This window comes from Apodemus sylvaticus, chromosome 7 (genome assembly GCF_947179515.1).
Source record: "Apodemus sylvaticus chromosome 7, mApoSyl1.1, whole genome shotgun sequence".
NCBI classification, from domain to species: domain Eukaryota; kingdom Metazoa; phylum Chordata; class Mammalia; order Rodentia; family Muridae; genus Apodemus; species Apodemus sylvaticus.
In genome coordinates, this window is record NC_067478.1 from 25,326,074 (window position 1) to 25,340,068 (window position 13,995).

The following is a 13,995-nucleotide window of genomic DNA, read 5'->3' on the forward strand; positions in this document are numbered from 1 at the left end:
GTATGTATGTGTGTGTGTTTGTATGTACTATCAATATGTCTTGTATACAAATGAGAAAGCTAAGACTATAAACAAACAAACAATAAGTAAATGGGCTGGTGAGATTCCTGCTCAGGTGGTAAAAATACCTGCTACCAATTTTGACCTGAGTTTCATCTCTGGCTGGAAAGGGAGGGGCAACCCTCCCAGGCTATCCTCTGACACACACACACACACACACACACACACACACACACACACACACACACACACACACGTTCACGCGCATGCACACACAAACAAAATTAATTTTAAAAAATTCTTTTACAAGTTCAATCTCACATCTGTAATCAGAGGACAGAAGGCGGATTGCAGCGGGTTTGAGGCCAAGGCTGCAGAGACTGTCTCTAAGAGAGGAGCGGGGCGGGGAATATAGTTCATTTTATACAACGCTTACCTTGCTTGCACAAAGCCTCTGATTTTATTCGTTTTAAAACGCTTCCACTGCGCCTTGCCTCCATGCAGACTACATTTCCCAGAATGCTATATAAAGCTTTGCAAGCAGGAAGTTGATCTAGCGATCCCGGCGCAAAGGGTGTCGGGTAATCATGGCTGCCGTCAGAACTCCGTTGTCGCTGTGGAGGTTCCCGTTGGGCTCTCGGCGAGCACGGCGGGTCTGTACTCGGGCCGTAGCCCAGCGCCGCCCCGATGCTCTGCTCGGGACGCGGCCCCAGCCCTTTGAGGTGGGGCAGCCTCGCCGCCCGCTCAGCTCCGAGGCCGGTGAGTGACCGCCAAAAGTCTGCTTAGCGCCTGGGAAACTCTAGTGAAACCTGCATGGCAGATTGTCAGACTGCATTGGCTTACGCCTGTCCTTGCAGAGCTTATCTAAGCTCTCCTTTATTCATTCATTCGCTCAGCCACCAGTGCTTGCGTTCCGCTCCTTGCAAAGCACTACACTAGCTTGGGGCATGCTCTAAGGTTAACCTGGGCTCTCTTTTACCCCACTGGCGATTAACAGAGCACGGTGATCTGGGCTGCATCGGGGCTTGGGGTGGGAGGCGCACCCAGTTGCTTTTCAAACTACATTGGATGCACAGGGATGAGTTGCTGGGAAAATACATTCAGTGCTGCCACCAGGCTAACTATGCTAAGGTGAAAATAACCATTCTGAACAAGAGGACATCATAATAAGCAAAAGTATAGAGAAGAAACTGAATGCTGGTATTTTGAGGGATCCCGTTTTGGAGTTAGGATTGATAACGTCTAAGTAGGTTCCCAGGGTTTGATGGTAAGCAGTTGAACGGAGACTAGTGCCAAGCTAGAGAATATTAATGGTAGAAACAGAGTTTATGTGTTTGATTTTTGACTTTGGATTGATGACTAGGTAGAATGAAAATTAAAAATGGGAAAGGAGGCGGAATTATGCTTCTTTTGTGTTGAAGTTGAGATGTCTTTGTTATTCTAGGTTATTACAGTTAGATACAAATTGAAGCGCATTAGAGTAAAAAGATGGATAGAGTTGGACAGGTGGCTGAGATTGTCTAAATTGTGTAGTGCTGAGCATTTATTGTTACTGGAGCTCGAGCGAGGGTGACCATGAGAATGAACACGGGACTTTAGACTTCAAAGAATGTTCCAGCTAGTTTCGTGTCAATTTGACACAAGCTAGAGTTATCTAAATGGAGAGAAACACCTCCGTAAGATCCAGCTGTAGGACATTTTCTTAATTAGTGTTTGATGTGGGAGGGCCCAGTCCCTTGTGGGTGGTCGAAATGCCTGGGCTGGTGGTTCTGGATTCTAAAAGAAAGCAGGGGGAGCATACCAGTAAGCATCACCCCTCCATGGCCTCTGCATCAGCTTCTGCCTCTGGGCAGTTTGTGTTTGTGTCCCGACTTCCTTCAGTGATAGACTACAGTGTGGAAGTGTAAGCCAAATAAACCCTTTCCTCCCCAGCTTGCTTATGGCCACGGTGATTCATTGCAGTAATAGAAGCCCTAACTAGGACAGAGACTAAATCTCTTTTGTAGAAGTGGGATGATTGTGATATTCCTTTAGAGGGTTGCTGTGGGAGCTGAATATTCTGAGCGTGGTATGTATTTAGCTCAGTAAGCACTGCACAGAAAATGTCTCCTGTGTGTTAATAATGGCCATTCCTGTCCTTTTAACTGCTTTTGTTGTTGTTGTTGTTGTTTTATTGGCTGAGTGTGGTGGGTATGGAAGAAGTCAGGAATAATTTTAAGATTCTGAACTGACTGGCCTGATGGATGGCACTGTGATCGACACTAGTAGGGACCAAAGCTTTGAGACAAGAAGAGGAGGTGGGGATGTTATGGGCTGGTAGTATTGGAGTACAGGTGAGATGAGCTTGCGCAGAGGCTGGGATTTTAGAGTCCCTGGCAGCTGGATGTGATTAAAGCCATAGAAAGCTAGGAAATTACCCAGAGAGCCTGTGCCTAGGAGAGCAGGAGCTCAGTCAGGATCTTGCAAGGCACTGGTGTCATAGGACTAATGGCTAAGAGGAACCAGGAACAGATGGCCTTTTACTTTTCCAGTGGAAAGTGTTAATGAATTATCTTTAATATAAATATTAACAATAAATTAATCCAGTGGCTGTATTTCTTTACCTTATGCTAGTCCCTAGTAACCATACAAAGAAACCAAAATTTATTTAAAATTGCACCTCAATAGCCAATCAGTTAAATGATCTACCTATACCCTCTATGCTGATCTGGCTACCCCCAGCCCCATCCCTTGATACTTGCATATTATTATTACTGACCTGGCTCTTTGGGCTTTGGGTGTGCTTCTGTGATCTCTCCGGACCCCTTCCTCATGGCGCCGATTCCCCATCCTCCTGGCTGATCTGAATCCTGCATCTTGCTTTCTCCCTCTCTCCTTCCTTTGGCTGGCAGAAGCACCACGTCCCACCCTATAGCTCTTTGCTCAGCCATTGATTGGGTCATCAGCATTTATTGACAAGGCATAGAATAAATGGAAACTGTTTACACAAACCTGAGACGGGAGATTCTTGGTATAAGCGTTACAATGCTGTGTCCAGATTGGAACAAGGTATGAGGGCAGAGAAATCAGTGCATGAATAACACAGGGTAAAGCCTACACAGTGGACAAAACCATTATGCCTATAGGAAAGAGAACAAGAAGTGACTGAAAGGAAGAGGGAAATAGTGTGAGCCGGAGCTGGGCTTAGTTGGGAAGGGATTGAGGCTCTAGACCCAGGTGAGCCTTGGGTCTGTTCCTAATAGCTAGTTTTCTTTGGGTTAGCATTGGCACCCCCATTCTTAAAATTGGGAGATTAGGACCTGTTTGTGGTTGTGCTGTGCCTCACTTCTAGGAAGCCAATCTGAGGGTCGAAGTGTAGCTTACAGGTAGAGTATTGCGTTTCAGGTCCTCGGTTCTGTTCCCACCACCTCCAAAATGACAACCAAAGAGAGGAGACAAGGCGGTGGTTGTCATCTTTAGTTTTCATGATGCTCACTGTAGTAGACCCTCTTCCCGGCAGACCGTGCGTGTCTCGGTGAATGTTCAGGAAGTTTTAAGCATTGCCTGGATGAAAGGATCCCATAGATATTAGCACCGTGTACTGTTGAAGCGTATTCTCTACTGATGGCTTTTATTGTTACCGTCCCACTTAGAGACATCTTGGCTTGCCACTGTAGGTAGCTTCTTATTACTGAAATCTGTTTTACAGAATCTGGTAGCTCAGAAGTCAAGAAACCTACTTTTATGGATGAGGAGGTCCAGAATATCCTCACCAAGATGACAGGCCTGGACTTGCAGAAGACTTTCAGGCCTGCTATACAACCACTGAAGCCACCAACCTATAAGTTAATGACCCAGGCACAGTTGGAAGAGGTATGTCAACTCGATTATTGGTAGAATACCTTTCTCTCAGGGTTAAATAAGACAGAGTCCACTGTGGATCTCAGTGCTGTTCCTCCGTAGTTGTGAGTGAATGGTGAAGGAGGCATGGAGCTGAGGAAAGGTATGTGAGTAGGCAGGTGGGGAGGAGCAAGGGGTGTGGCCATAGTTGAGCACACGGGGGTCAAGTCTAGGTGTCTAGCCTGAACCTTCTCCCTGCCCCAAATCAGTCTGCCCATCTTTCATGTTGCCTGCTCCAGCTCCCTTCCTGGGAAAACATCTGCTGTTTCTCCTCAGCAGCCTTGGAGCTGAAGGGTTGGTGAAGTTAGAAATCTGCTGAGCAGCAGGTACCTCTTCCAGGTAGCAGAGTCTCTGCTCCTCTGTTGAGTATGCTCTGCCGTGTGAATGACTATGTGAGACATTGGCGTGCTTCTCTGTGATTCAGTAGCCAGCAGCATTAGAAGTGAAACATGCCTCTCCTCTCAGAGCTCATCACTGTAAATACTGCGGCACAAAGTAGCGCAGTCCCTGCTTGGAGTGGAGGCTTTGGAGCTTAGTTCCGACACCAGTGCAGCTCCTAGTACTGTACCTTCTGTGTAACTCTTACTTTCCATCAAATAGAGATGATACGGTTTGGGGCATCGAGTGAACCTAGTACGTTTGGCTTCCTTTGTTTTATGTGTATGGGTGTTTTCCCTGTATGTATGCATGTATGTATGTATGTGTGCACCATGTACATGCCCGGTACCCATGGAAGTCAGAAGAGGGCATGGGACCCCTAGAACTGGAGTTAGACGTGGTTGTGAGCCACCATGTAGGTGTTGGGAACCAAACCCAGATCCCTTGCATGAGCAGCCAGCGCTCTTCACAGCTGAGCCATCACTTCAGTGCCTATTTAGAGTATTTGATGTCTGGCACAGAGTGAACACTGAATAAATGCAGCTTTGCTGTAAGAATCTCTTGCAGCATGGCTCTGTCTAGAACATGCCTTTGCTGCTCAGATAGCGAGTAAGTGGGTAGCTGGTGGTGTTTGTCACACACAGGAAAGGCCAGGCCCTCATGTCCAGGGTTAGGTTTCACTCACAGATTCATGGCTGCAGCTTCTTCTCTTTGTAGTTCTTGATGAGTGTCTGCTTTTATCAAATGTTTCTTTTGGACATTATGACTTAAGAGATATTTTATTTCTTTAGGCTACTAGACTGGCAGTTGAGGCAGCTAAAGTACGCTTAAAGATGCCCCCAGTTCTGGAAGAGCGAAAGCCAATAACTGACGTATTAGCTGAGGATAAGATCTTGGAAGGAACAGAAACAAACAAATATGTGTTTACTGATATATCGTATAACATACCACATCGGGTGAGTATATGCCAGATTGCAGGATACTCTTTGAAATACCACACGGAGATGGGTCTGACGGATGACTGGCATCCCTCTCTCTCTGAAGCTTCCAAAGTACAGCGCCTCTAAAGAAGCAAGAAATGCTGGTCGGTCCATGTCGTGCTGTTACACACTATGGACTTAGTGTATTTCAGACTAATACCAGAAACATGTTGTTCTGGCTGGTTTTATTGTTAACTTGACAAAGCTGGAGTCATTTTGGAAGAGGGAGCCTAAATTGAGAAAGCGTCCCTGCCAGATTGGCCTGTGGGCAAATCTGTGCTGCCTTTTTCTGTTTGATGATTGATTCGAGAAGATCCAGCTCTCTTGGGGCGGTGCCACCCTGGGCTGGTGGTTCTGGGTGCTAAGAAAGCCATGAGGAACAAACCCATAAGGAGCACTCCCCGGTGGCCTCTCTTTCAGTTTCTGCTTCCAGGCTCCATCCTGACGTCTTTCAGTGATGGATTGTGTGTGACTTGAGAGTTGTGGGATGAAATAAACTGTTTCCTCCCCAGGTCATGGTGTTTTTATCACAGCAGTAGAAATCCTAAGATACTTGTGCTGAGACACGAGGCAAGTGTAGCTAGGCAGACAGCAATGGTCAGAAAGAAAACAGCGTTCAGTTTACCTGAGCTGGACTGCTTTCCTTAGCTGACACTTCTGGAGAGGATCAGAAGATCAAGGGTTTTCTTGTGTGCATGTGGGCAGGGGCGGAGGCGTGGCATTTTAGCCGTTGTCGGTCTCTAGTCTCCTCCCTACTCTTGTCCATCCATCTTGGAGACCTCCTCCATCCCGAGAAGCCCACCTGCTGTTTTCTTGTTTCTAGTTCATTGGGGTTCTCGCATGAGCTGAGTGGGCGTACTTACTGAGGCCTGGGCGACTTTTCCAGTGTCCACAACACTAGAGACAGTGACCCCTCTTCCCTAACAACCGTACTGCCAGTAAATGTGAGTTTTCATGTCAACTTGTCACAAGCAAAAGTCATCTGAGAGGAGGGAACCTCAGCTGAGAAAATGCCTCTGTAAGATCAAGCTGCAGGCAAGTGTATAGGGCATTTTCTTAGTTAGTGGTTGATGGGGGAGGGCCCAGCCCGTGTGGGTGGTGTCATCCCTGGGGTGGCCCTGGGCGCTATAGAAAAGCAGGCAAAACAAGCCACGATGATGACCAGGGCAGTAAGCAGCGCCCCTCCATTGCCTCTATGTCAGCTTCTGGTTCCAGGTTCCTGTCTTGTTTGAGTTCCTGTCCTCACTTTGCTGATGGACTGTGATGTGGAAGTGGAAGCAAAACAAACACTTCTCCTCAACTTGCTTTTGGTCATGGTGTTTCATCACAATAATAGTAACCCTAACTAAGAATGGTGCTCAGGGAGGGGTGGAGCCTTTTACGCCCCTCCCTGATCCATGATGAAATGTTCACTGGCCTGGTCTTGACACCCGTGTAGGTCTTATGCAGATAGCCAGAGTTGTAAGGAGTTCATGAGTGCAGAGCCATGCTGTGTCCTTACAGCAGTGTTTCAGAGCAGGCCCTCTCCAGCTCCTGCTCTCACATGTCTTCTGCCCTTCTTCAGCCTGTTCCCTGAGCCCTGTTCCCTGGAGGGTTGTGGTATAGATGTCCCATTTAGACTTGAGCAAGGTGGAGTGGTTTATCTTTGTCTGTCTGTCTGTCTTTCCTTTTCTTGTTTGTTTGTTTTCAAGACAGGGTCTTACTATATATCCCTGGCTATCCTAGAACACTCTCTGTAGACCAGGCTGTCCATGAATTCAGAGAACTGTCTGCCTCTGTTTCTCAAGTGCTGGGATCAATAATGCAAGAAACCCAAACTTCCCAATGAATTTTTAACTTTTTTAGTAACACCCCTGGAAATTTCACAGATAGTTTTCAGACATCACTGTTTCCACTGTAGTTTCCTTGATTTCCAATTGAAAACAGCAGTGTGCCATCTAAAAACAGTGGCTTTTGATTTGAACCTAGTAAGTGAAGGACAGGAGTGATTTGTAGTTGAGCCCTCAGAATGCATTAAGCGCTGCTAGGTGCGGAGGTCAGAAAAGCGGCCCTCCTCCAGCTGGTCTTACACGGTTGTGGATAGAAGTCAGGGTTTTAGGATTCCTTATCTGTGGCCCACCTTGTGGTCACATCGCATGCAGTCAGGAAGCAGAGGGGCGGTTGCTGGAGTTTGCTCACCTTCCCTTCACACGCAGTCCAGGACTCAGCTCATGGGATGGTGCTTCCCGTATAGGGTGGGCTGCCTGTCTGAATCTACACAGTGCCTCTCATACACACAATCGTCTCCAGAGTGATTCTAGATCCTGCCACGTTGATAGTATTCACTGTCCCAGGAGCTAAACGGAAGTCTGCACAACTTACTTACCTCTGGTTGCTTTCCATTTCAGGAACGTTTTATTGTTGTTAGAGAACCAAGCGGCACACTACGCAAAGCTTCATGGGAAGAACGGGACAGGGTGATACAAATTTATTTCCCAAAAGAAGGTCGTAGGGTTTTGCCACCAGTAATTTTCAAAGATGAAAACCTTAAGGTACAGTGAATTAAATTCCATTTCTATGATGATCATCTGTTGAAGCAGTTGGCTCTGGCGCTGCTGGCAATTTCAAAAAGGTGAACACAGGCACTAATGTAGCAGTAACTTGATAAGGGTTCTCATACAGTTAGCTTAGTTGGGGGTTTGAATCCAAGTGTGGCATTTATAAAGCCTGTGCCGTTTCGTATCCTTTTTTTTTTTAAATTACTGATGATTTTCTCTTTTGTTTTATTTTGTTTTGTTTGAGTCAGGGTCTCATTATATAGCTTTGGCTCTATTGGAACTATGTAGACCTACCTGGCTGGCATTGAACTCACAAAAATCTGCCTGCCTCTGCCTCTGACCAAATGCTGGGATTAAAGGTGTGCACCACCATATCCAGCTCCCTATGTGCTCTTGATAGGCACACAGGTGGCTTGTCTATTGGCAGGCCTGTCACGGTGTCAGGACAGATGGAAACCTTCATGTTCTCAGCTGACTCCATTTTCCTGTGTGGTTTTAGACCATGTACAGCCAAGACCGGCATGCTGATGTCCTCAATCTCTGTGTCGCCCAGTTTGAGCCAGATTCCACCGAGTATATCAAGGTGAGTTTATTTAATAGTTCCCAAAATGTGATTTAAATGATTATACAGAAGTTTTTAATGCAACACTTGAATTCCACTACAGGCTCTGATGCAGGTTATAGGAAAGGGAATCACCTTGACATTTATTGAGTGTAGATACGTGTTTTATGTGTTGAGACACCTCTAAGAATGAGGGAAGCAGGGCTTGTAGAAGGAGCTGGCTTGCTCTTGGTAGCACCGCTGTTGAAGTGGTTGGTTTAGGACTCAGATGATGACAGAGCCTTTTCTCCTTTCCATTCACTTTATGGGAACAGTTAGTGATCCATTAGAATTTGTCCAAGTGCAGTGTGTGTCTTATAGCTCAATAAGGATATGTTCAGAGAGCCTGGCTTTGTGGGCAGTATTGTGGGTAACAGCGGATGCCAGGACCTTGGATTGAGTGGGCACCGAGGCCTGCACTCCAACAGCGATGTACCTAAGATGCTATGCAGACACTGGTCACCTCTAGCCTAAAATGTTAGGTGTTAATAGTGCTCTCAGAAAAGGCTTCCTAGGTGTCTTGAAAGGGGTTCTAGAAGCATAGCGACAGTGTGAGAGGGGACTTTGGTGAGTAAAAGTGCTTCAGAGGACAGACTCCTGGGCATATACCCAGAGGATTCCCCACCATGTAATAAGGATACATGCTCTACTATGTTCATAGCAGCCCTATTTATAATTGCCAGATGCTGGAAAGAACCCAGGTATCCCTCAACAGAAGAGTGGATACAAAAAATGTGGTATATCTACACAATGGAGTACTATTCAGCCATTAGAAACAATGAATTCATGAAATTCTTAGGCAAATGGATGGAGCTAGAGAACATCATACTAAGTGAGGTAACCCAGACTCAAAAGGTGAATCATGGTATGCACTCACTAATAAGTGGTTATTAACCTAGAAAACTGGAATACCCAAAACATAATCCACACATCAAATGAGATACAAGAAGAAAGCAGGAGTGGTCCCTGGTTCTGGAAAGATTCAGTGAAACAGTATTTGGCAAAACCAGAACGGGGAACTGGGAAGGGGTGGGAGGGAGGACAGGGGAAGAGAAGGGGGCTTACGGGACTTTCGGGGAGGGGGGGGGCTAGAAAAGGGGAAATCATTTGAAATGTAAATAAATTATATCGAATAAAGAAAAAAAAAAAAAAAAAAAAAGAAGATAACCAAGTAAGCTTGAGCAGTGTTTGTACATACAGTACATATGCAGGGATGGCAGGGGATGGCTCAAGGTGGATGGGCTGTATCCAGTGTGGCCTCAGTGCTAGGTGAGCGATACTCTTCATCTTTAAAACTTCATCAGTTTTAAAGCCTTTTGGACAGGGCTGGGAGAGGGCTCAGTAGGTAAAGTGCTTGCTGTGCAAGCAAGAAGACCTGAGTTCAGATTCCCAGCACCCATGTAAAAGCCAGGTGAGCTGGCACTTACCTGTGGCTGCAGTGTTGGAGGGGACAAGGACTACAAGCACACACAGGCCTGTGCTGTAGTAGGGAAGGCACAGGCTTGCTGCAGTAGGCCTTGTCTACAGGCTTGTTGCTGTAGACAAATGCTTGTTTCCTGTGTATGGTCAGAGGACAAGCTTGGGTTCTTTGGGTAGTTTGCTTTGTTTGATACAGGGTTTCATGGGCCTAGAATGTTGTTCAGTTAGCTAGGCTAGATGGCCAGTGAACTTCAGGGATCTGTCTTGCCATCATTGGGAATACAAGCATGCCCACAGCACATGGATTTTATGTGGGTTCTGAGGATCACACTGAGGTCTTGTGCTGAGCCAAGTGAGACTAGGGAGGCAGCCCGCAGGTAGACCAGCTGTGCTCTCATGGTGGCAGCTCTCCTGCCAGCTGATGTGAGCCATGTGGCCTCCCACTTCTCATTTTTCTGTGCATTTTATGTGAATAGGTTCATCATCAGACCTATGAAGATATAGACAGACATGGAAAATATGAGCTTTTACGTTCAACAAGACACTTTGGTGGAATGGCTTGGTATTTTGTAAATAAAAAAAAGATTGATGGTTTGCTCATCGATCAGATCCAGAGAGACTTGTAAGTATGAATGATCTGAATAATCATTTGTTGCCCAACAGTAAGTCAGTATTTTTGCAATAGCAATGTATTTATTGTCCAGTGATAGGAAGATTTCATCTATTTCTATTTGGATTTGTTTTTCTAGCATAGTTCTTCTAGTCTTTGCTTTTGTATTACATATCAGAGCTAGATTGTTAGGAAAAATATATGACTTTGGATCTTAATAGTAGACTGAGATTTTTTTTTTTCACCCGTACTTTCTAGTGTTCCTGGGTATTGGTGGATTTTCTAGGCACACAGGGATATTACATGGGAATTGTAAAGTAGATACAAGATCTGGTGGGCACTTATTTTCTAGCAGAACTATTCTATTCATAAGACTTTCCTGTTAACATGTTTAATTAATGAAAATATCTTGTTTTTTTGATGACTTTTTTTTTTTTTGAAAAGCTTCTAAGGTTTTAGTAAAGTTATTTTCAAAGTGTTGTGAAAGAATGTATTTTTGGCATCAAGTTGATAGGCTCCCAAATTGCTAGCTGAAAATAACATAAGCATAATTCATCATCCTGTGCTGTGAATACATCTTTACAAATTAAAGTCTGCCTGGGTATGGTTGGGCATGGGGCTGAAATGGGAGGATCTTTTGAGTTTGAGGCCAGCCTGGTCTATGTAGTCAGGCCCTGTCTAAAAACAAAAGTAAACAGATGGTTGGTATCTTTAGTTAAGGAAGTTACCATTTTGTAAAAATGACTAAATATATTGTAGCTAATAGACTACTGTATAGTATAAAATAACTACACTTGTAAACTTAAAGGCTCATGATTTGTTTATTGCTGTGGTTAGGAACAAAACTCAGTATTTCTGAGTTAAGCATATAAAGATAAATCTGGAAAGAAAATAGCTTTTTACATTTAGGCAAAAAAATCCAAAATTGCAGGGGAAGGAACCATTATGGCTGTTGTGAGAACTTCCCCTAAAGCCCTTGCTGGACTACTGAGATTAACTAGGAGGTATCAGCAGGCATCCATCCTGAGACCATAGAAGTATCTTACTTGCAATCTGAATGTCACACTCAAAGGTTACACATCCTGTTACCTGAGACGCAGCATTGCTTTTCATCAGCACAGAATTCCCTCATCCAGCGTCAGGTGGCCTAGTTGGAGGTGATGAGAAGTGCTGTGCCTTTCTGTATTACATGATCTATGAACTGTCCCCTCAAGCTCCCCAGATGCAGACAATCCTGCACTTAGTGGAAGGATAGAATAGCTCTGGATACAGAAGCTATGGGATATGTAATATGTGGTATTCTCCTATTTCTCCTTATTATGTAAAAGTTAACATCTGCAGTGGTTCGTGCCTGTCAGGAAGAGCTTAATCATAATTCTTAAGTGTAGAAACCCATTGAGCCATTATGCCCAAATTTTAAAGGGAATTATTTTCATCTTGTATCGGGAAGAGACATTTTGTTTTTGCCTTTTTGAACTAGAGTAAGCATGACAGCAAGTAATGGGCATTTCAACTTTTTGCCCCAGAACAGCTTGTGCAGTTGGAGCAGCTGATTCCTTTCCTCAGAGCATTTCACTAGGTCACATGGCTTCAGGCATTGTGTACTTACTTCTGACATCTTCTAGCCCAGCTGTTTAGAAAGTGGAGCTAGTCAGAGAGACAGCTGCGGCATAGCACTGAACTATGGTGTCCTCACCCCTATCTCCCCAACTGGAAATCAGGAGCTAAATGTACACAGCAAAGCCTCAAATGTGAACACTTGGGGTTATTTTTATGTCCTCCTCAAGCCTCGGCTTTGAGGGACAAGTAGTTAGGAGGTGTGGACTATGTGGGAAGATTGTTTTGGGGACAGCTAAGGGTTTTCATGTTGATAGAAATAATCTCAGAAGGATAAAGCATTATTTATATCCTGCATTGGATCAACCTATTTCCTGTTGACCAAGTTGCCTGGTCTGGAAGTCCTTGCCACTAGGGATTGTTTCTATGGACAGGGATGTTCCATCTCCAGAGAACACAGCCACATTCTCATCAAGTGGGCCATACCTCCTGTGTGTAAGGCCTCTTGCCTCACCTGCCGCGTAGGTCAGGACACGAGGCAGATCTGGGGACTTGGTGCTCCCTCCACCTTCATGTGGGTTCCAGGATGGACCTCAGGTCATCAGGCTTTGCAATGAGTGCTCTCTACTCACCAAGCCGTCCCTCTGGCCCTTCAGAGGCTTTGGAACTACAGAACTACCTTCTCCCTCACCAGAGTTAAGACTGAAATGCAATTTAACTTAGAATTGGCAAACACTTTTACAGGGTTGTGAAACTAATGAGAGCCCCGTGGTAATGCTAGGCTTTTCCATTCTCAGGGTTGATGATGCCACCAGCCTGGTCCAGCTGTACCACATGCTTCATCCAGATGGCCAGTCAGCTCAAGAGGCCAAAGAGCAGGCTGCTGAGGGGGTCAATTTAATTAAGGTAGAGTCCTTTGGTCAGTTTTGTGGTGCTGAGTTAGGAAAAATCCAGTCGTGGGTCATATTTAATAGTACATCATTATGAACATGGAACATTTAAGCTTGAAAACATTAATGTGAATGAAAACTCCGTTTTTCCTGTTACCTGGACTGGCGGCATGTGGGGAATCATGTAGCACTCTAGATAGTGTAGCGGGCAAGCTGGCAGCTGCAGATGAGAGGTTCAGACAGTGGGAAGGAAGCGGTCAAGTCCCCACAGGTACTGAACAGCCTCCCACTCTTAATGTGAGCACATTTGTCAGGGACGGGTGGTGTCAGGAAGCCTTGGATGCATGATCATTTTGGAACTGCACACCTCTCAAGCCCTGGGCTCCCCACACACATCCTCAGTGCTAGGTTAAGATGGTATTGTCACTGAAATTTTCTGTATCGGTTCCTAAGGACAGAAGTGACAAGAGCACAAGCTGGTACTTGCCATGACTTTCTCTGCTAAACCAGGGAGAACAGTATGCTTCTGAAGATTTTTTAAAGACATAAACTCACAAAGTCAACAATTTTTTTTAATGAAAAGCTTGCAAGCTCTCACTCTAGTTTCTCTATAATGGTTTTCATTTTGATCTAGGAGGAGGTACAATATCAGGGTCTTAATCTTTACTGATAGTTTATTAGCAAGAGATGAAAGCCATTCTGAGGATTAGAATTACTATGGCTGCAGCTGTTGGATAAGGTACTTCTGTCCATATACACTATCTCATTTACTCAGGGAGATTGTGACACTGAAGACCTTATTGGAAATTGTATCCCTACAGTAAAATTGGTAATGACATCTTAAAACTGACTTTATTATACACTTAGTAACCTATTGCTCTTGGTTTTAGAACTTGTTTTTTTTTCTGTTTTCATAGGTCTTTGCAAAAACAGAAGCACAGAGAGGAGCATATATAGAATTAGCACTTCAAACTTATCAAGAAATAGTCATCAGCCATTCTGCAGCATCCTGAGAACAATTAAAAATGCATTTATGTTAATGCCCTTCCATTTTAGTAATACTGAGCTGAACATTTAAAAATCTCAGGATTAAAAGGTACTTACTGACTTAAAGTTTTCTGTAATTTGTTTTTTTCTGCCTTTT

General features: G+C 44.8%; 1 protein-coding gene across 1 annotated transcript; it reads left to right on the forward strand.

Moving 5' to 3' along the window:
* The first annotated feature begins 573 nt into the window (after positions 1-573).
* Mrps22 (mitochondrial ribosomal protein S22) lies at positions 574-13,964 on the forward strand. The gene is made up of 8 exons (XM_052187569.1): positions 574-759; positions 3,689-3,852; positions 5,049-5,213; positions 7,625-7,768; positions 8,274-8,357; positions 10,271-10,416; positions 12,759-12,867; positions 13,769-13,964. The coding sequence occupies exons 1-8, from the start codon at positions 588-590 to the stop codon at positions 13,862-13,864; spliced, it is 1,080 nt and encodes a 359-aa protein (XP_052043529.1). The 5' UTR covers positions 574-587; the 3' UTR covers positions 13,865-13,964.
* Positions 13,965-13,995: the final 31 nt, after the last annotated feature.

Bases quoted from the DNA above. Each gene is read 5' to 3' on its own strand.
- Mrps22 (XM_052187569.1), top strand. From the start codon at position 588: ATGGCTGCCGTCAGAACTCCGTTGTCGCTGTGGAGGTTCCCGTTGGGC. The intron at 7,769-8,273 runs GTACAGTGAATT...GTGTGGTTTTAG, and splicing joins TCAAAGATGAAAACCTTAAG to ACCATGTACAGCCAAGACCG. The intron at 12,868-13,768 runs GTAGAGTCCTTT...CTGTTTTCATAG, and splicing joins AGGGGGTCAATTTAATTAAG to GTCTTTGCAAAAACAGAAGC.